This window comes from Kryptolebias marmoratus, linkage group LG9, assembly GCF_001649575.2.
Source record: "Kryptolebias marmoratus isolate JLee-2015 linkage group LG9, ASM164957v2, whole genome shotgun sequence".
NCBI classification, from domain to species: Eukaryota; Metazoa; Chordata; class Actinopteri; order Cyprinodontiformes; family Rivulidae; genus Kryptolebias; species Kryptolebias marmoratus.
In genome coordinates, this window is record NC_051438.1 from 11,789,990 (window position 1) to 11,810,632 (window position 20,643).

Consider the following 20,643-nt stretch of genomic DNA (forward strand, 5'->3'; position numbering starts at 1 on the left):
CCCCCATCCATTGCCCGCTCTACTCCAGCGTCTCGCTCCGAATGAGCCCAGATGGGTTCACCATCGCTGTAAAGTCACTGCCTCTCCTGAGCGGTTTTATAACTCCAGGTGGATTTTTTTTGTTTGTTTGTTTAATCAAAGCTGCAAATGTGTAACAGCTTTGCACAATGTCAGCTGATTTCAGACCGAGGCGAAAACTGTAATCCCTCGCAGGACACATCAGCCTGAGCATGATGGGAGGTTGAAATATTTCCTGGAAGTCATTTCTGGGCGTAAAACCGGCTGCTTGTGGGAAAGCTAATTTAGGCTCAGTACCCTACTTCGTCACAGCAGGCCCACAAACACAGTTTATGTTAGGTGGGTCACAGGCCGGTCGATGGGAACTAATCACTGCAAGTCGAGGCCACACGAAGTAGACTCATTTTATTTATAAAAATGGTACAAACTGGTTTTTGTTGACATATTTTTAGAGGTGAAGGCAGTCTATTAAAATGTAAGACTTCAGACCATGTCAAATCGTGTTTTTGCCCATGTCTGTGTGTTTGTTTGTCCATAAATCCACAAAGTTGCGCCACCTTAATCCTTTTATATGCCTTAAACAATCATGTTGTGACATCTGTAGTAAAATGTCTGATGAACCACTGGGTGGATTTTTATGAAACTTTCAGAAAGTAATTATGGGATGTACATTTACAGCTGATCAACTTCATGAGTAAACCCCATTCGAGACGCCTGGCAAAGCTTGGCAATCTTAGCCAACACAAAAATGGCTGTAACTTAGCCAAAATGACAGATATAGAGCTAAATTTTGGTGTGGTAGTAGCTGAGAGTCATTCACAACACATGCTCTAAGATCTCACAATATTGCATAACGACATTTACATAGTTTGACCGAAACGGCTATAACTTCATCCCTTCATCATAAGATGTACTTAGTGTAAAACTTTGTAGCGTGGTTAGTTTCTCAACTTTTAACTGCAAAGACATATGCACATACAATTTATAAACTTAGAATCAAATCTAATTTAAAGTATTTTCTCAGATTTTATTTAACATGTCATACAATAGTTGAAATGTACTGTCAAAGTATGTGACTGATGCATGAAATACAAATAAGATCAGTCAAATAAGAAGATTTATCTTCATTTGAAAAAAAAGTTCAAACATCCTGAGATAAAGTATAGAACTGGAAAGTGAAAAACTGCTTTATTTGGTCTTATCCTTCATGTGGAGTCCTTGTCCTCTGATTGAAATCAGTTGGAGTGTTTTCGTCTCTTGAGGCTCTTGAGATAACAACTGTTGGCCACCGTTCAGTCACGTTTGCATAATCACACGGTGTCATGCTCAGATTTGAAATCTCACAAAATTCTAGTCAGATAGAGCTGGTCATCCGGGCTGAGGACCAAAAGAAACAGCAGATATTCTAATAAAACGCAGATAAATCAAAGAGAGCCCATCTAACTATGTTGGGCAATAAACCAACTGCTTATTAATAATGCATTTCTGAAGTCTGTGTGTGACGATATATGCTTGCTTTTCAGCTACTGGGAAGCCCTATATTTAGTTACATATTCACACAATATTCACCTGTAGATAAAAGGATAGTTTGGATTGTTTGAAGGTTATTTTAGAGAAATAGAGTTCAGTTCTGACTAAACTGAGAAGCTAACAGGTAGTCTGAGTAGGGTCAAGACTAGAGTGGATTTGTGTCATCCTAAAACAACTCCAATCTAAAAAAAGTCCTAGTGATTCATAGCAGATACCATTTTATAAACTTCTACGTTGCTGTTAATTTCCATTGACATTTAAAAAGACGAACAAAGCATCTCCACTTTTTTCCTGTTGTTCAAAATTCAGGCCAAAATGCGGAATCAGAATGTGGAACTGTACCCACCTAATAGGCTGTCACGTTGTCAATCATAGTGTAACATGACACTTTTTCTCAAATAACTACTTGAAACTAAACTTTTTTTTTTTAAATGATCATTTGAACATACAACAGCAAGGTAGGAGTTACAAGAGTAAATAAAAATCAACACATGAAAAAATTACCTGAAGTGTATTTTTGTGTTTTAGTCAGGAAAACGTCCCATTCGTTTACATGAAGGGGTGGGGCTTAAACATAGTAGAGGCTTCAACTCCCAGATTCCAGTTCTGCCTATAGTTATAATACATTTCAATGTTAATTCCTCTTTACATGGTTATTCTGGCTAAATAAAAACAATATTCCTGCTCCTGGATGCACTGGGCATGCTACAGCTAGCTGCAGCTGTTGCTCATACTTGCAAATCAGAGAAGCATTCTGTGTAAAAAAGGAAATTAGGAATTTGCAGAAACATAAAGGTGTATTAAATAGCATTCACGTGAACTGATCAGATGTTTCTGAAATTATCCTAAAACGGCGGTAACCCACTTTGGTCTTAACTCCACTCGGACTAGCCGTTAGCTCATCAATCTGGTCAGAACTGAACTTTTTTTCCTCAACCTGAGCGCCATCTACAACAGGTGAGATATTAATTGTTCAAAACCTTTTCACAAACTATTTCTACGAGCCGATCCTTTCATATTTGATATTTGCGTGCCACACATTTATCCTCCATGATCTTTCTGCTTGTTTTCTCTATGATTCCACAACGTTGCGCCATGTTAATCTTTTTAAATGCTTTAAACAATCACGTTGTGGCGTCTCGTGCCGACCGTTGGTTCAGACGCTCACGACTGTATTTGTCAACGCAGAGCTGGGTGGCGAAACGAGACAGCAGCCACGTAAGTCAGACTCTTACTTCATGTACTGGTGCAGTCTGCAGCCAGTACCCTGAGGCTGCATTATTTATCTAGTGCCACGTCTCATGTGTAGAACACTGTTCAGACAGAACAGTAAAAGCTTTCAGTACAGTACGGCATGAGGGGGATGTTTCTCTCCGTCCCTCCTGTACTTCTGCAGACACACAGCGCTGAATCATCAAAATAACAACAGCCTAATAAGCTTTCTATCTCCTCTCATCTCCTCTCTAAGTTGTGTTTTGCTTTCGACCCTTTGCTTCGTATCGGCCCTATTACTCAGGTTTTTATTTGTTATTATTTGTACACAAGCACTACTGTGATGACTCGGCAAGAGGCTATTTTTAGAGGTGTATTAAAGCTGTGCTGGGAAACTGTAAACGGGCACCTCGGATCTAATTGGATCACAGCTATTCTTACGAGTGTGTTGGTTTGAAGATAAACACAGTGCTCAGCGGGGTCTTAGACCATAAAACTGTTTGTCCTCTGGACCCGGACGGAAAATAGAATTTGCTTTATCCCTGCCTTTTGATTGAGCATGCTGTAGCACAATGCAAAAGTTTGAAATATGATATATTTTCTTTACACTGCGCTTCTAAAAAGTCAGAGTTGTTAACCTTTACGGCAGTTTGGGTCAATCAACTTTAGCCAACACAAGAATAGCTATCACTCAGTCAGTTTTATAGATATTACGTACTAAAAGCAATACGTACTAAAAGCAAGAACAGGTTGAGCGAGATCTTTGTTAAAAACGTTAGTATTAACTGTCAGAGCCAACCCTGTTTCTCTGTTGGCAAAATATCTCATGAAGAACTGGATGGATTTTAAATAAACTCTCACTAATTAATTACTGGATGTGAACTTACATCTGTTTTCTGTGCTCATTTTTTTTCACAGGTACTCCAGTATTCCCTCACACAATCCACATTAATTCACTGGTCATTCTACACTGACCAATTTATCATTTAGATCTAAAAATACAACAAAATAAATATTCACCTATAGTGAGGGTCCCAACAAGCCATTGATTCCTGCGGGGGGCAAAACTGACCCTTGTAATAAAAATTAAGTGAGACAGAAAATGTATTCTTCTTTTTCTTTCAACTGTTCTCCTTTCAGGGGTCACCCAGCGAGCCATCCTCCTCCATCCAACTCTGTCCCCTGCATCCTCAGTCCTCACTTAGGTGTTTGAGGTCAAATAAAAGACCCTCTTCAATAAAAAGAAAATTACAAAATAGTTGATAAACTAGAAAGTTTTCTGTGGTTGGAAGGACAGGACCACTCAAAACAGATGTGTCCAGTCCTGGTCCTGGAGGGCCACTATCCTCCATGTTTTAGTTGTTTCTGTGCTTCAGCATACCTGGTTTGAATGAATGGGTCACTAACGGGCTTCTGCAGAACTTGAAGACCTGCTGAAGATGTGTTGGAACAGGGAAACAACAAAAACATGCAGGTTGGTGGCCCTCCAGGACCACCAGTGACTTAAAGTTTTTCAGAAATGTGTATATTTATTGATTAATACTGGCTTAAAAGATTAAAGACTATTTGATTTTCAGTCTTCAAATCTTTAGTCATCACCTAATACATCTGAATGATTTTTATATTGATGAAAATTAAAAGCATAGAAACCCTTGAAAAACTGCATATTTAGTCATCCTAGACTAAAATCATCTCATGATGTGAGATGATAGTTATAGGCACTTTGGTTAAACCTTGAAAATCACATTATGTGCGATCTCATGCAATATGCTGTGGGATCTGTTAGCACTTGGAGTATGTGTTGTGAATGACTCTCAGCTTCCACCACGCCAAAGTTTAGCTCAGGATCTGTGTAATTCAATGAAATATAGCCATATTGTGTAGGCTAAGGATGATTAGCACTCATATCTGCAAGTTTCTTTAGAATTTGTTCCGTGGTGCACTGGATATTTTGCTGACAGACATAAGGTTAAGGTTTACAGAAAGATGTAGAGCAATGTGTTGTGCTCAAAGCATGTGTTGGGGACAATGCTCAACTACTACCCCACTAAATTTTAGGTCAATATCTGTAAAATTCACAGAGCTGTAGACGTTTTTTGTGTTTTTGAAGTTCGGTTGATTGTGGCAGCCATTTTGAATTGGGTTGAGTCCAAAAGGTAATCAGTTGTAAATGTCTATCCAATGATTACTTCCTGAAAATGTAATTACAATCAGCCCAGTGGTTCATGAGATATTTTGCTAACATACAGACAGAGTTGACTCCAGTAGTTATTGGCAAATTTAGCACTTAGAGTATAAGTTGGGGGATCAGTCTTAGCTACTAATACACCAAATTTTAACTCAGGATCTGTAACATTTGACAATTATTACAGTTTTCCCTCAAATCCCCCCAGAATGCTGTTAGTGCACACTCAAGCTTCATAGACAATTATGTTACTGTATGGTTTGTTAAAACTGGAAGTGAAGGGTCTTTTTAAACTTGTCGTCTCTCCCACAAAAGAACACTGTAGACACATTTACAGGACTTTTTATTATCGGTTCTTCTAATAGGTTAAATATCTTCCTCTGTGCTGTTGCACGACCTCATTAAAGTTTCATCCGAGCTGCTCTCTTCTGTGTGTCTGGTTTCACACGACTTAAAGGGCTGCAGTTCAAATGAAAGGAGCCTGTCGCCTGGACGTGTCCAACTCCCAGCCTGGTTAATCTCACTCCTATGTGTCCTAACCCCCCAAAAAAAGAAAAAGCAAAGCACTCCCCTGTTCACCACATCTAAGAATATATTGCATGAGTTAGTATTCAGCCGGTACACTTTGGACCCACGTCTGTCTGCAAACACCGACTCTTTAGTGTAAATAAATAGTACAGGATGAAGGAACTTTGCCTTGAAGCAGGATTTTTATCCCTGCGTCGTGAATTGCTTTGCTGGGATCTGTCTCCCTGTGCTCGTCACTCTCTTGGATAAAAAACACTGAGACAGAAAGGCAGAGAGGAAGACGGAGAAAAGGAGGAAGCCCATCCTGATGTTCTATATTTACCACCCCCCCCGGTCCCAATAGGAGCCGTGTCCCTGCTGCAGCCCTGTCAGCCGGAGCAAAGGCCCAGCAGTCCGGCTTGATAAGGAGCCTCTGTGTCTGGCTCTGCAGCCCCCCGACAGAGGGGAAGCCGACGCCGTTCAGCACCCCGAAGCTCGCCATTAAGTTACAGGCCAGAGTTTAAAGGTTCCTGTGAAACAATGATAAAGACGGGGGAGAAGAAGGCTCGCAGCACTGCTGTTTGCTCTAGCTCCTGTGAGCCCCCCTCTACTATCTCCCCACCCACCCCCCTTCCTTGTTTTCATGTGGAAACCTAGCAGGAAGTGTTTGTGGTAATGTGAGATTGCGAGCGAGTGCTGTGTGAGAAAAAAACCACTGATACGCCGTGGTGTTTTCTTCTCACCGGGACACAGAACATTGTGTCGAGCTCCACCTCAGAGGGAAGAAATGTTTCATCCTTTTAGATAACTTCATCGCACATCTCCGCTTTCCCAAACGGCTCGGGATCAGTTCTCCCGTTGACCTTTCCGCCTCCAGCTCCGCCTGTTTCACCTTGAAACTCCAGAATCAGCGCTGAACTGCTCGGGAGTCGGCTAATGTTTAAACGTAAACACCACTAAGCCTTCGCTTGACGTACCCATTTGTTTTAACTAAACATGACATTCTGTTTGCATTCCTCCACCCCCCCAAGTTCAGATTGGCGTCATCTCTTTCTACTGCAGTGAAAGGGACCGCTGGGTCCCTCTGATAGTATCAGGACTGTGTGTACTGTATCACTAAACGCTGGCGCAATCAACATAAAGTGTTCAACAGAGGGAAAAAAAACACATAACCACCACAGAAGAATAAATCCGGGGAGCTGGAAAATAAAAGGTTTTGTTGCAGTTTAAATACAATGAAGAAAATACATTTTAATGTGGATTTGGCCAATTATTAAAAAAAGTTATATCTGTTTATAAAAGGCTGTAGTGACAGATTTCACACTTGACAACAGAGTGCTGTTTCACAAAATTATAAATCGTAGTTTATAATTCTTAAATAGATCAATTTTGCTAACTTTAGTTTTAGTCACTTAGATTTGTGCGATAAATATGCTCGTAGAAGAGCATGTTTACCCTCGGGTTGCATCACTCTTGCTTTCCAGCAACACTGCAGGAACTTTGAACTTTAAAAGTGATAGTTCAGATCCTTGCCTTAAAAGGGAAGTGGGGTTTTGCTGTCCGCTTTGGTTTTGGTTCTGCTCAGACGAGCTGTTCAGAATTAAACCCTGTTTCTCTAAACTGAAATCATTAAAAAAATTTATCTACAACAGGTAAGATGTTACTTGTTCATAAACGTTCCACCAAAGCCCCACTTTAAAATGACCTCTCATTTTAAGAGATCAAATAGTGTAGCATTGAAAGGAAATGTTCTCTTATTTTTGATCAGTGCACACAATATATATTTACTTATATTTACTCAACTCAGCTTTGGGGCTTTATTTCTTGAGTGCAAGGAGGCCAATGAACACTTTTACTGTGAGGTTATCAGGTTTAACACAAGCAGAAAATAATTACAGACATAAACTAGGTTGGGCTGACAGTGTTTGTCTAAATGCTCTAAATATTGTTCAGTGTTTTTATAATAATACCACATGCTCTAATGCTTTCTGTACCACCATGGAAATTACATTTAAACTTTGTGCTAAAACTGTGGACGGTTTTCTCTACGTTTTAACTAACAAGGCAAACCGTTCATAAATTTATAAAAAGAAAATTCAAGATTTGACTCTACAAGTTCCATATAAGTTTCCTTTTTGACTGTAGTTCATCACAGTTAAGCTCGGGAACAGTAAAGATGGCATTTGTGCTTCTGGATCTTGTTTGATAATGATGAGTTTTTTGTTCTATTTGTGAGCTGTGGTTTAACTACACCAATCCTTTTTGCTAAACATTCCTTATCCTTTATTTCCTAAACACTCAACATGTCTGGGATGATTTTGTCCACTAAATGTTTGCCGTGTGGCTACATAACGCTGTTTTTTTCTGGTTGTGCCCTTTTATTGCCTTTTGCTCTTACATTTACAACAACCTGTCAACTAATAAAAATAACTATATAAAATAAATAATTTCTTAATTGCATGATTCAGTACACTTTGGTGCCATTTCCATTTACGTCAAAGGTTTGCAATGACTGGATTTAGCATTTTAAAAATATCATATTACACAGCTCTATTGCACAAACACTTTTGGAAATAGCATGACATCAACACTTTTCTTTACTTCTTGACCTTCTGTTCTCTTGTTAACAGAAACGCAGATATGTTATTTGCATATGAGAACTGTTATTTTTAAATAAACCTATACTAGGTGCTCCTTCAGTGTGCATGAATGTTTCTTACTCTCCAGCAGGACGGTATTATCAAATTAAAGTGTGCATTTGTGGTCCGCTCCATAGTACGCCAGCTCCAGTTTGTTCGTCATTTACTCTTCGTGTTGTGAAACCACTGCTGCGTGATGTATATTGTCTTCTGCATCTGTGTGATAAGTGTCCTGAATTCTTCTGAAATTAAGATGTTACACAGTTGCTGTCATGATTGTGTCATCTTAGGCTTCGCAGAAACATTTTCACTGAAAGGGAACGTCATAAACTTTGGGGGAAACTGTGCTCCTTTTGACTTCTTCAGGGGAAACTGTTGGGTCAGTCAAAAACAACGTTAAAGGAGCACAAAGGAGCTGCCGCCGCCTGTCGTTTTTAGGCCAGTGGCCTTTTGAAAAGCTGACCAAACGGAAACAGCACAGTTACGTGTGCGATGTGAAGTACATGAGAAATATGTTCTGTGTCTGTCAGACTAACAGCAACACGGCAGCATGTGTGATGACAGAACACCAGCGTGTTCAAAGCGATGACAGAAGCCCCCTTCTCCCTCTCGCTCCCCCTGGGAACGCGCTTCCTGCTCTTCTTATGAGTTAAACACACAACACACTCATGTAAAACACACAAGCACGCAAACAAAGTTAAACAAAGAGGACTGCGAGTCACCAACCGTCTTTCATGCCAGACTTTAAAACTACGATCATCTTATAATGAGAAGGGACGAAGTTGTAGCTGTTTTGGTCAAACCTTGTAAACAGTGTAAAGCACGATATTGTGCTATGTCATCAAATCTCACAACATGTATTAGCACTCAGAAAACGTGTTGAGGAGGAGTAGGACACCGAATGTAGCTAAACTGCTGTAAAAATGACTGAGTTATAACCATTTCTGTGTTGGCTTAAATGTTGATTAGCTGTGGTGGCCGTCTTAAATTAGATAAACTCCAAAAGTTAATGAGTTCTAGTTTCACACTTGCCAACTAATGTCTGAGAGTTTCATTAAAATCCATCCACTGGTTTTTGAAATATTTTGCTAAAAGACAGATGAGCACACACACACAGAGACAAAAACATGGCCTCTCACTTTCGGAGGCGGGCGATAAAAAGTACCCGTCATTAATCACAGACTTCATCTGAAATGTTTACTTCACGGTCCTGCTTTTTAAGGTCACACTCAAACAAACAATGGAATGGGTGATGGCAGTGTTAAATGTGGCAATGTGTCACTTGTGTGTGTGTGTGTGGGGGGGGGGTTCTTTCCTGACTCAAATGCAAAGCAGAAGCAGGAAGCCATGTAAAGAAAAAAAAAACTTTAAATCCGTCACAATACAGCTGACAGACTGATGGGAAACACGCACCCACACACACACAAAATGTTTTAAAAGAATCGTGCAAACTTACACAAAAGTCAAAACAGACAAAAGCTGTGTGCCCCTCAGAGACTGAACCCAGGTGAATCTGAGTGATGCTGGCACAATATTCTCTGCAATAGCCCAAATAAACAAAAAGAACACACACACACACACACACACACACACGCACACACAAAGCATCCAGTTCAGTCTTATATAATGTATTTTCCACTAACATGGTAACTGCACACTCATCTTCCCAGGGGTGAACTCTGCTCAGCTGGAGGCAGCAGACAAGAACAAGGATTATTGAGATGCACTGACCAGTCTCACGGAGACTCACAGGATGGGAAAGAAAACACGGAAACAAGTCGTGTCAGGGCGTGCGAACACACTCTTTGATGCAAAGTGATTCCGCGGCCATCAGTGCATGAAAAAAAAAAAAAACACGTCTTTTTCTTACTTTCTGAAACAATAAATCGTGTGCGTCTGTTCTACTCATCACATTCCCAGGGTCATCACGCTGTGTCATTTTCTGCCCCCGAGCAAACGAGATCCAAACGCTCTCACGCTCGCCTTCGGCCCACAGCCGTCTCCCAAAGTCTCCGCTCATAGAGCGGCGCAGGATCATGTTACGGAGGCTGAGCGCCGGAGCCTGATGTTTCATGATCCATCACTTCCTCTGTTGCATCCATCGCTTGTTACACAAAGAGGGACGGGGAGTCAGAAAGTGAAGAAAGAGGGAGAGGACGGCGAAATGAACAACTAATATCCTACCTGTTGCAGACGGCTTTTTGAACGAACTCTGTTTGGAGAAAATGAGTTCAATTCTGACTGAATTGATGAGCTAATGGCTAGTCCAAGATAAGACAAGACGAAAGTGGATTGTTGCACTGTTTTCGATCCAATCTCTGTAATTTCATAGTGGGTTTTATAAACCTCAGTGTTATCCGTTTCACATCACACGGCTGTTTACATAGAACTCTATGTTTAATTGGAGGCGTAAACAGATGCAGTAGCAGCTAGATGTAGCATTTCCTGTGCAGCCTGGGGCACAGGATCAAAATAATTTCTGCTGGGATAACCCTGTAATGTGAAACTGACTGCAGCAAAGAGGTTTTTAAAAAATCTTTCGTTTGAACCACTCGAGTTACTTCAAGAGCTCAGTAATCCACTTCGGTCTTGGCCTCGCTCAGACTAGCCATTAGCACGTCGATCCAGTCAAAATTAAACTCTATTTCACTAAATCAAGCTTGCTCAAAGAACTGTCTACTAAAGGGCAGATGTTTTTTTGGTTTTTTTTACTCAACAGAACCCACAGTTGGCTCCTAACAATTTGCCAAAACTTAAAATGACACCACTCTGGATTTCCAAGAGCAAAACTTCCTAATTATTATTATTATTATTATTTTATATTGACAGATCTGTCTAAAACAAGCTTATTGCTTTTTTGTTCCCCTCCTTCATATTAACCCCCCCAAAAAAAAACAACAACAAAACATATCTTAATTTTATTGTGTAGTCTTCTTGCTATTTTTGGTGAATTACATTTCCAACTTCCTAAACTTTGTCCCTTACCCCCACACGTTTTAGATCACTGAGAAGAATAATGGACTAAAGGGAAGCAACGTTTTGGATTTTTAAAAAATAAGCAATCGGTGCCTGAGAGGAAGAAGTGAGATGTCTTTCTACAGATTACTGCGAGGGGCTCCAGCTCAGACCACATCCTGGATGTTTGGTTTTTCTAAATATCTTGCTTCCTGTGGCAGAGAGGACTGACTGGGGGCAGAGCGTACACAGGAAGAAAGGAGGGCAAGCGTGCAAGGCTGAATAATGCAGTGCCTCGGTCTCCACATTAGGACCCAGTAAATGGCTGGTTATACAAACACCCAGACCCTGGTGGGCTGCATCTGACAGCACAATCAGCACGATGAATCGACCAGCCAGGGCGTAAAGTCGCTTAGGCTGCTGCCACATCTGAACTCTGAGGAACTCCAAGGAAATCCCTCCGTGGACTGGAGTGAATTAGTCTGGGTGGCGAAATGAATGGGAAGACTTTGGAAGAAGGGGACAGCAGGGGTAGTTGTCATTCAACTCCACAAACTGACTTTTTTCCCCCTGTCTCTCTCTCTGGGCTTGATGTCAGTCTAAGGGTGCTGACAGACTGCTCTTTACACAACAAAGATCACAATCAGACACCCTGTTTTTGTGTTTGTTTGCATGTGTGTGTGTGTGTGTGTGTTATTTGCCCCCTGAAAAGACAACTTCACGCACTGTTTGACGGGTCTGAGACAGGAACCACAGACTCGCCAGCCCAACTTTAAAACGCGTCTGTCATGGATACAAGCAGCATCCACAGCAGTCATGTCACCCGCACAAAATTAAGCAAACTCGCAGCCCCGTGAAAGAAATCACCCCACACACACATACACACACACCCTCCACCCCTGCCTGATGCCTCCTTTCCCTCTCCCCCTGCGTCCCACCCTTACCTTCGGTGTGGCATGTGGAGGACAGGATGGTGCTCGGGGGGCGGAAGATGTACGGGAGGTAACGGGAAAAACATTTCATCTTCTCCGGTGCTTGCCGACGGGTGGAGAGCGCTGCGTCGCCGGCTCCACATCCGCACCGCCGCCGCGACCAGCCGGGGAGAGGATCCGGGGAGGCGCGGGAGGTGCGGGAGGGGAAGGAGGCTAGTGCGTCCGCGGCGCAGGAGGAGGGAGGGTGCTATGACAGCATCTGCGTCCGCAGGCAGGCAGGCAGGCTGACAGGCTCCGGCCGCCCCGGGCTGAGGCGCACCGTAGTTCAGTCCTCCTCGGACGAGTTGTCTTTAACCAGGACAGCCGGGAGGTCAGCGGATGCGTGTGGTCCGACTGCTACCAGAACAGCCCCCGGCGTTTGTTTGTTTGTTTGCGCGTCTGTTTTTTCAGGTCAGCTGATCTGAGGGGAGAGGGAGCCACCGCAGCTGTTTACAGAGATCCCACGGCTCGATAAGACAGAACCCCGACGAACAGAAGGGGCGCGACGAAAACTAGATGAATCATAAACAAAACTTGTTTCCCCAGCAGGTTATCGGTTAGTCAGGTCTGGCGCCATCTTGCGACAATTTCTCTTCCCTGCTCGAATTTGTAACGTGGCATCAATAAAAATTTAAAAAAAAATCTACATGTTGTAGAGCTGATCTTGTGAAAATTCTTCTTTAAATGTGCGATATTGACACAATATCAGTAAAAAAGTTATTTGAATAAATGCAGTTATAAGCATAGATGTTTACCTTTCTATCAAAATTATATAAATTTCACTCAGAAGTTGTAAGCATGCAGCAAGGCTGTCCTGTTTTTGTTTACATGCGAACGATGTGTTTTTTTTTTAGCAGTCCTCTGAGATCTCGCGAGACTTGAGCGCGACTAATGCAACCGGAAGTGCCAAGTAGGTCTCTTTTCCGCCGGCCATAGAGGAGCCAACGGCAGGGTAAGAATTCGAGACAGATAATTTTTACCAAAGCAATCGACGTCCATCCTCCATTTAAAGCCACTGTGTCACTGCATCCGACTGTCAACACAACCCCAACATTAGCGCGACCAAACTACCGATAATATTAGCCTCGTTTTGGAGATAGTTTATTAAATATTTGCACTCGGTCTCCGTTTGGTCCGGCTCAATCCTCATGTCTGCTGCCGCTAGTGAAGTCGTTTGGTTCTTGCTCCAAATAAATGATAATAAACTTTCTTCTTTACGTTTAGTGGCGCTTTTTATTTTCTCTGTTGCCTGTCAAATTTTCTCACTTTGTCGCCCCCTTATAATAATAGCCCATTTTGTGTGCTACAATGCTAACTACTTAGCGTAGATTGCTAATGCTAACCTGTTAGCTCTACCCAGAGAGCTGCCTTGTATTTATGGACACGTTTGACAATTTGGGTTTGCTTCAGGTTTGTGAATAACATATCACATGTATCGATGCATGATGAAAGCCTGTATCATTTAAAAGTTTGTAAGCTATGAATATTTTACTTTATAGAAAGACCCAGTTTTGTCATTGGATAACACAGTTATAGATAAGTGTTTGTCCTTGTTGTTTTAACCTGTGTGTTTCTGCTCACAGCATCATGAAGCTGAACCCATTTGTAACTTGCTCCCGCCGCAAGAACCGCAAGAGGCACTTCAATGCCCCCTCGCACATCAGGAGGAAGATCATGTCCTCCCCTCTGTCCAAGGAGCTCCGGCAGAAGTACAATGTGAGATCCATGCCCATCCGCAAAGACGACGAAGTCCAGGTACTGTTCGTTTGGACGCGTTCAGGGCTGTAGGGGGGTGGATGTGCCGGCTAAATGTGCAGCATAACCGAGGCTCCTGGTGCTTTCAGGTTGTTCGTGGACACTACAAAGGCCAGCAGATTGGCAAAGTGGTGCAGGTCTACAGGAAGAAGTACGTCATCTACATCGAGCGCGTGCAGAGAGAGAAGGCCAACGGAACCACAGTCCACGTCGGCATTCACCCCAGCAAGGTGAGACGATATTGTGGAGCACCTCGTCTGTGAGGGTTTGCTGCCTGGATGGCATCAAAGCAGGCAGAAGTGTAAAACATGACCCGTGCACGCTCATATATTTTAAATTGTCTATTCCTCTCGAAGCCTGAGGCCATTTTAGAGTCTCCTTAATTTTGGAGCGTAATGCAGGTGTTCTTTACTCACTAAGGACATAGTTTATGGGTTTCTGTAAATACATGGGGAAGGATTTTCTTCTGTAGTATAACGTGTAGACTGTTGTGGTCAGTGTTGGACCAAAAGTTATTTGCCTCAAATTATACACAGGTTTTGTAAACGACTTTACTGGTAAAGCCGTTGGAAAGAATAGTCTAGAAAATGTCTGTGAGCTGTATATTCCACTTCATTTAGTTTGTGTTGTTTAGATTTTTCTTCCAGGCTTTCAAAACTCGATTGTGAACCCTTCTTTTACAGTTATAACTAGTAGAATGAGATCAAATTACGATGTGCAGTATTATTAATATTGCAGTGACGATATCAGCTGCGATAAACCCACATCTTCTCACTTTTCACTTTCTCTTCAGTCACCTTCATTCACCTAAACCAGGCGTATGTAGAACGTGATTGTATGTTACTGGGAATATAACGGCCAGTTTTAGTGCAATAATGATATTGCGGTAACAATTATTTTCAATATATTGTGCAGTCCCAGTTATAACCTTATTGTATCAAAGACCAACTGAGAAATTCACAAGCTTTCTGTATTACACGGTAATGTTTAAGTGGAAATTATGTTCTGGACTTGAGTTTTTAGGGAAATTTTTAATAATCTGTTTTTCTTGACAGTTTAATTAGCTGGTCAAAAATTTTCTGTACAACACATTTCATGTTTCCATCTGAGAAACCTAAAATAATTTTTATCTAAATCTGGATTCAACTCAGGCCTAGGCTGAGACTTGGAAGTGAGCTTAAGGGGAAAAATGATCATTTAAGAAGGCTTTGAAAAGTCCTACACTTTTAATATCTAATATATTTTTGCTGTTTGAAACGTAGAACATCCAGGTATATTTATCAAAAATGAAAAATATATCAGATTTTAAATAAATGAGGTTCAGATTTATATATTTGATTGATTCTTTTTATTATTAATATGATTTAGGTGTTAAATGTTTTATTCATACATTGATGTAAAGTTTGGAGTTAAACTTCACCAGCTTGGTTTAATAGAGTTCATTAACTCATATATACCTTAACATTACCTTCATGAAGTAGTTTTTGATAAATGACTTGTTGAACTCTAGTTTCACCGAAGGCATTTAAGCTAGGTTCACACTGCAGGTCTTAATGCTCAAATCTGTTGTGTGTGGTGGTAAACATAGTTTAAATTAGACCATCATTAGACTACGGTGTGAAAAGTCTTTGGACTTGAAGCAACTCGCATGTGCAGTTGACGACGTGATGTCACGCAGCACGGCGTTTACGGAAGTATATATAAATGCTACGCATACCTGTATCAATTCTGAGGTTGTTGTGCAGTCAGAGCTGGCTAAATAATTATTTGCCACTCCAGTTTCATCCAGTGATTATATTTGATCATGTTTTTTCCCAGCTACTCCTGTGCAGAATTGCGCCTTTGGAAAGGGAGTGAGGTACTGAAAGTAGAAACAAACTCGAGTATTGATCCCATCAGGCTAGTATTCACTATGATCCAACACCAACGCTAATATCATTTGTTGTTGATTCTCAGCCATCCAAGACACAGCAAATCTAAAAAAAAACACAAACTGGACTACTGCAGCTTCAGAGGTGAAGAGTACCACGCTTTAAACTGCATGATGTTTGTATTGATATTTAGACCGATCTGCATACCCCTACAGATGAAATGCAGCATGACATATTTAAAAAACATTTGACATGTATCCAGTTTAGTGCCACATGTGAAAGTGACCTGGATCTGATTTTTAAAAAATGTAATCTGTTAGTTCAGACTCATAAAAAAAAGTCAGATTTGGGCCACTTTGTCTGCAGTGTGAACATAGCCTCTGTCACACAGTCGGGTTGTGTCTGTACAGACTGGACTACCAGTGTCTCCTGTTGGTTTGATGCCTGAAGAAATATGACAAATTATTATTAAATTAATGTAATCAAAGCCTCTCACCTCAGCAACAGAAGATACAACTTATTTAAACTAATTTCACTTTAAATGAGTTGAGCATCTCGTGCTTTCTTTACTGCGAGGGTTGCATCTAATTGTTATTATTCAATATTCTGCTATCTTAATTTGTCTTAAAACACAAGACTAAAGCCAGTTGTTAACAGATTGCTTATTTGATAAAAATGTTCTGGGTTAGAATGAATGAAACTGCAAATAGATGACAAACAAAAACATATTTTTGCAGCTCTAATAACCTTTTTCGTAGTTAAACCTTAGCACTGTGCACGGTCACATATAATGGTGTAATTAAAGCTTCTGACTGTGTTTAATTTGTTCATGGTCACAAAGATGTGATTGGGATTCCTGCAAAACAGCATTTTATCATAAAATCAGCACACACATCCCTGGAGTGATGAACTCGTATGAATGTTTTATATTAAATTGTAGACATGTAAAGAACATGACTGTGGTGTTGATCAGCAGCATTATGGGTAATGACAGGAACCTTCAGTGATTACCAGGGTCTCAGAAAACAGCCTTCAGATTTATCGTTATAACAAACACATCCGGGTGGGTTTTAAGACTAAAGCAACCTGTATTTTAATTTAAACTACTAATCAACTTATTTTTAAAAAACACTTCATATTTTGGTTCAGCCTCTTTAGTTTGTGTGTAGAATATTTTACTCTGTGCAATTAATTGAACTCTTAAACATTCAACTTTTGTTTTGTTCTCTGCAGTAAATAAATACATCGACAGATTTTACACCACGCTGATACAAAACTTGTTTTTAGGGTTGAGTTTAATTTTAAACATTATTAGTCTGTATTCTGTAGACATATGATGAAGTTGATGTTTGGTTAGCAGGTGCTTTGTGCCTTTCTTTTTCTATTTTCTGTTTTTCAGCTGTTTTTGAACGATTCCTGGTTTGCTGAGTTCTAGACACTACATATTGACTGTCAGCTTAAATGTTTATTGAAAGCAAAAATTAAGAGAACAGCTGGTTAGGTTTTTTTAAATGCCTAAATAAGTGAGAACTGTTTATTAACAATAAAAATTGACAATCTGAATTTGTGTAAACATTAGTTTGATTAGTGAGCTACTGTTTATTAAATTATATCCTTTAAACTTATATAGTGCAGAATCATCATATGTCCTGGCTATTAATTGTTTTTTGTGTTTAAATGCAGCTTTTGTTTTGAGCAGACATGAGCAAAAGCTGCATTTAAACACAAAAGCTGTGCGTCAATAATCCTGTCAGCTCAGTGCCAAATCCTTTTATTGATTGGTTCAACTCGGAGAGAGAGAAATGTGTTTACCAGCCTCTGTTTTATCTCCGTCTGCAGGTCGTTATCACCAGGCTAAAGCTTGACAAGGACCGCAAGAAGATCCTGGAACGCAAGGCCAAGTCCCGCGCTGTTGGAAAGGAGAAGGGCAAATACAAAGAGGAGACCATCGAGAAGATGCAGGAGTGAAAATAATCTTTTGCTAACAATAAACTGTATAAATGGATCTCACTTTGTGTGTAGGTTTTTTTTTTAAATGGGAATAATTTTACAATAAAAGGTGAAGAACCTGGAATTTTAAACATGCATTACTCATTTAAGATTGAATGCAAATACTTTATAATTACAAATTTGGTTGTTCAGAAGTGTAAAATGATCATTATGGAGTATAAAATTGGAAGCATAAACTGATTACCCAGGTAGTGAGAGAAAGCTCGTCTTATTTTTCCCACTAGTACTTCCCACTAAATTGTTTTAGAGCTGTAGTTTATTTGTCGTGTTTACATCTTGCATAGATTTGTGGAAAAACCTGGTTATTTGTTTTGAATTTTTAAACATCTATAAAAAACTTAAAAGTATTCATAAGGATTGAGTGAAATTCAACTCAAAATTTGGGGGGGGGGACAGTGTTGAGCAGTGTATATTAAACAATATGAGCCATAATGTTAAAAGGTGTAAATAATCTGAACCGTTTACTTTAAATAAGGAAATCCAGAAAAATTAGTGTTAATATATGGCAATTTGAGCAATAGATACATAAATTATTTTGATGTTGTAAATTATATACTTACTGAAATAAAATACTGACCCTTAGAAATAAACTCTAGAAATGTTATGCCTGTGTATATAACCAGGACTGGTCCGGGTTACTTTCAGGTATGTTCAGTTATCACAAACTGCATGCTAACTTTTGAGCATAATTTATGCACCTTTCAAACATTTTGAGGCATATTAAAGCACTTTAAGAAGAAGTAGACCCAGCAATGGCGCTTCTCTGTTAACAAGTGGGGCGCTTGTTTTTTTTTTTTAAGTTCCTCCAGGAATTAGACGGACCCACGGGTGGCCTTCGCCGTACTTCCGCTCCGTCAGAGTCATGTGACACGTGCTGCCTTCCCTGCGACGTCACGGGGCTTCTTGCAACAACTGAAGTTTCCTGAAGTTAAAAGTTTTACTTTTTGAGACGTGTTTTTAGTTTTTGGTTTTTTAACACAGCTCCCACCATGACGGACCAGAAGTTCGCCATCACCATCTCTGTAATGACCCTGTTCTGGGTCGTGGTCGGGGGAGTCGTGCCCTGGTTTATCCCCAAAGGACCGAACCGAGGGTGAGTTAGCTCGGGTTAGCTTCCTGCTGCTAAAATGACAACACTTAGCGATGAGTTATTTTATTTTTTAAGGTAAAAGCACCAATTTGACAGGTTTTATAAAGAAATATGTCGTGTTTAGACCTTAAACTCGACTCTTGACGTCGAATGAAAAGTTTAAAAAGTTTAAAGCTAACTTGTAAAAGTTTGGAGCAGCTAAGAAGCTAATTCAGATAACACCGGTTTCACAGGGAAGCTCACTTTGTGAAGCTTTGTTTCAGAAACTTTATGGAAAAGTTGCTAACATGCTTTTCCTAATACTCACGCTTAGGTCAGACTGTGGAAAATGTGCTAAAATTACAGCTTCCCCTTTCTCTTAAGACTTCAACCAGGAGAGCTAATGTTTTATTATTTACACCTAACCTTAGATGCTTAATAAGTCACAATATTCTCCTTTTCTCACAGGGTGATTGTCACAATGTTGGTGCTGACTGCAGTCAGCTGCTATCTCTTGTAAGTATCACTGTTCAAGGTGTCATAAAATGTCTTTCCATGTCCTGGCTCACCATGATTGGTTTGTTTGCAATAATTCAGATCTCCTAGAGCAGAAAGAGTCGGGTTAAGACTCAGATATGTTAAAGTTTCACTGAGGACCAGGACACCCAGACCTGTGGAGGAAAGAAGCAAACTTTGCAGATCCAAACTGGGCTTCAATATGCCTCAATATGCTTTTATTAGTAGTTGCTTTATGTCTAAATAACGTTGACGCTATGTTAAAATTGTCATTGCTATTATTTTAACATTTCTGCATTCAATGTTAACTTCTGGTTGTTTTACATCTCTTCAGTCTTTAATTTTTCTTATTTTAACATGTTTGTGGAACATTTTATTTTGTTTCTGGGCCCCTCCATTTCACTGTACTAAGTTGCCAGCATATCACTATAAAACATTTCATGTCGTTCATTTGGTGTCTCAGTGATGAATCATTTATTACTATAATTTGGTGCAAGCGTGCGGCTTGTGTCATGTTACGTGTCAGTGGGCAAAAGAGGGCAGTAGAGGCAAAGTAGCTCTGCAGCCATCAGTGTTGGGTATCTCTTCGAACTGGGAGTCAAGAAACAGTGGTGCACCTTCAGAATGAGGCTTTTTGATTTAAAACTTGGTAATATCTCAGATATCTAAGACTCAAAGTGTGTGTTTGAAGCATTATGTTGCATTGACATCTGTGATCTGTATCTCCTCCCTCCCTCAGCTGGTTGATAGCGATTCTGGCCCAGCTGAACCCACTGTTTGGCCCGTCTCTGTCCAATGACACTATCTGGTACCTGCGTACTCAATGGCCTTAATTTTGTTTTGTTTTTTCAACGCTCCTCATCCTGGAGGTACGTTTCACCTTCTAAACCCAAACTATATCTACAGCTCTCTTTTATATCATGTGATTCTGTATCTAATTGTAATTTGCTGCTTATTTAGTGTTTTACCTGTTTTTATTTCTGTAGTTTCTTTTGTCATCAGATGGCCCGACGCTGCTGCATTTCAGTGTATGTTTTCCATGCAGAAATAATTGCTTCTGAACTTACTGAAAGCTCAGACCCTTGTGTGATTGTTTCTGGAGTGATGCCCACACTGGTTCAACGTGATTTTCCAAAGGACGAAGAAAAGTCACTGGATCTCCTATACTTGTATATTGTGTACCTTGTGTTTAATAATATTGTCAGTATGGATGACACAGAATTAGCTTTGTGCTGTGCTTAACGAAATGGTTTTGTCCATTTGTTAGTGAATGTGATAGGTTCTGCAGTTGATTAATAAATGTGTATATACTCAACTTGTTAAATACTTCTTATTTTGTTTTAAAACCTACTTTTGAACTGATGACTTGCTGGAGGGGAAGCTGAACAATGTGATATTCCTTGCA

The 20,643-nt window shown here is 40.3% G+C and overlaps 3 protein-coding genes across 4 annotated transcripts in view; 2 read left to right on the forward strand and 1 right to left on the reverse strand.

Moving 5' to 3' along the window:
• LOC108245816 (serine/threonine-protein phosphatase 2A 55 kDa regulatory subunit B beta isoform) overlaps positions 1–12,794 on the reverse strand; it is a 44,766-nt gene extending 31,972 nt beyond the window's left edge. Inside the window, exon 1 of the mRNA XM_017433018.3 lies at positions 11,991–12,794. Within this exon, the coding sequence (XP_017288507.1) occupies positions 11,991–12,069 (79 nt within the window). The 5' untranslated portion in view covers positions 12,070–12,794. The remainder of the gene's footprint in view (positions 1–11,990) is intronic.
• A 77-nt stretch (positions 12,795–12,871) lies between these two features.
• Positions 12,872–17,653, forward strand: rpl26 (ribosomal protein L26). Its single transcript, XM_017433020.3, has 4 exons — positions 12,872–12,969; positions 13,601–13,772; positions 13,862–14,002; positions 17,483–17,653. The coding sequence occupies exons 2-4, from the start codon at positions 13,605–13,607 to the stop codon at positions 17,609–17,611; spliced, it is 438 nt and encodes a 145-aa protein (XP_017288509.1). The 5' UTR covers positions 12,872–12,969; positions 13,601–13,604; the 3' UTR covers positions 17,612–17,653.
• An 859-nt stretch (positions 17,654–18,512) lies between these two features.
• On the forward strand, positions 18,513–20,553 carry atp6v0e1 (ATPase H+ transporting V0 subunit e1). 2 transcript variants are annotated; one of them, XM_017432994.3, is made up of 4 exons: positions 18,513–18,746; positions 19,191–19,238; positions 19,978–20,107; positions 20,225–20,553. In XM_017432994.3, the coding sequence occupies exons 1-3, from the start codon at positions 18,643–18,645 to the stop codon at positions 20,069–20,071; spliced, it is 246 nt and encodes an 81-aa protein (XP_017288483.1). In that variant the 5' UTR covers positions 18,513–18,642; the 3' UTR covers positions 20,072–20,107; positions 20,225–20,553. The 2 variants fall into 2 exon arrangements, with proteins under 2 accessions (XP_017288483.1, XP_017288484.1); XM_017432995.3 differs by having other exon boundaries at positions 20,241–20,553.
• The last annotated feature ends 90 nt before the right edge of the window (positions 20,554–20,643 follow it).

What these genes read in the sequence shown, in the direction of transcription:
- rpl26 (XM_017433020.3), top strand. Translation starts at nt 13,605, where the DNA reads ATGAAGCTGAACCCATTTGTAACTTGCTCCCGCCGCAAGAACCGCAAG. An exon ending in GCAAAGACGACGAAGTCCAG is followed by an intron (nt 13,773 to 13,861) that starts GTACTGTTCGTT and finishes TGGTGCTTTCAG; the next exon opens with GTTGTTCGTGGACACTACAA. An exon ending in TCGGCATTCACCCCAGCAAG is followed by an intron (nt 14,003 to 17,482) that starts GTGAGACGATAT and finishes CTCCGTCTGCAG; the next exon opens with GTCGTTATCACCAGGCTAAA.
- atp6v0e1 (XM_017432994.3), top strand. Translation starts at nt 18,643, where the DNA reads ATGACGGACCAGAAGTTCGCCATCACCATCTCTGTAATGACCCTGTTC. An exon ending in CCCAAAGGACCGAACCGAGG is followed by an intron (nt 18,747 to 19,190) that starts GTGAGTTAGCTC and finishes CTTTTCTCACAG; the next exon opens with GGTGATTGTCACAATGTTGG. An exon ending in GCAGTCAGCTGCTATCTCTT is followed by an intron (nt 19,239 to 19,977) that starts GTAAGTATCACT and finishes TCCCTCCCTCAG; the next exon opens with CTGGTTGATAGCGATTCTGG.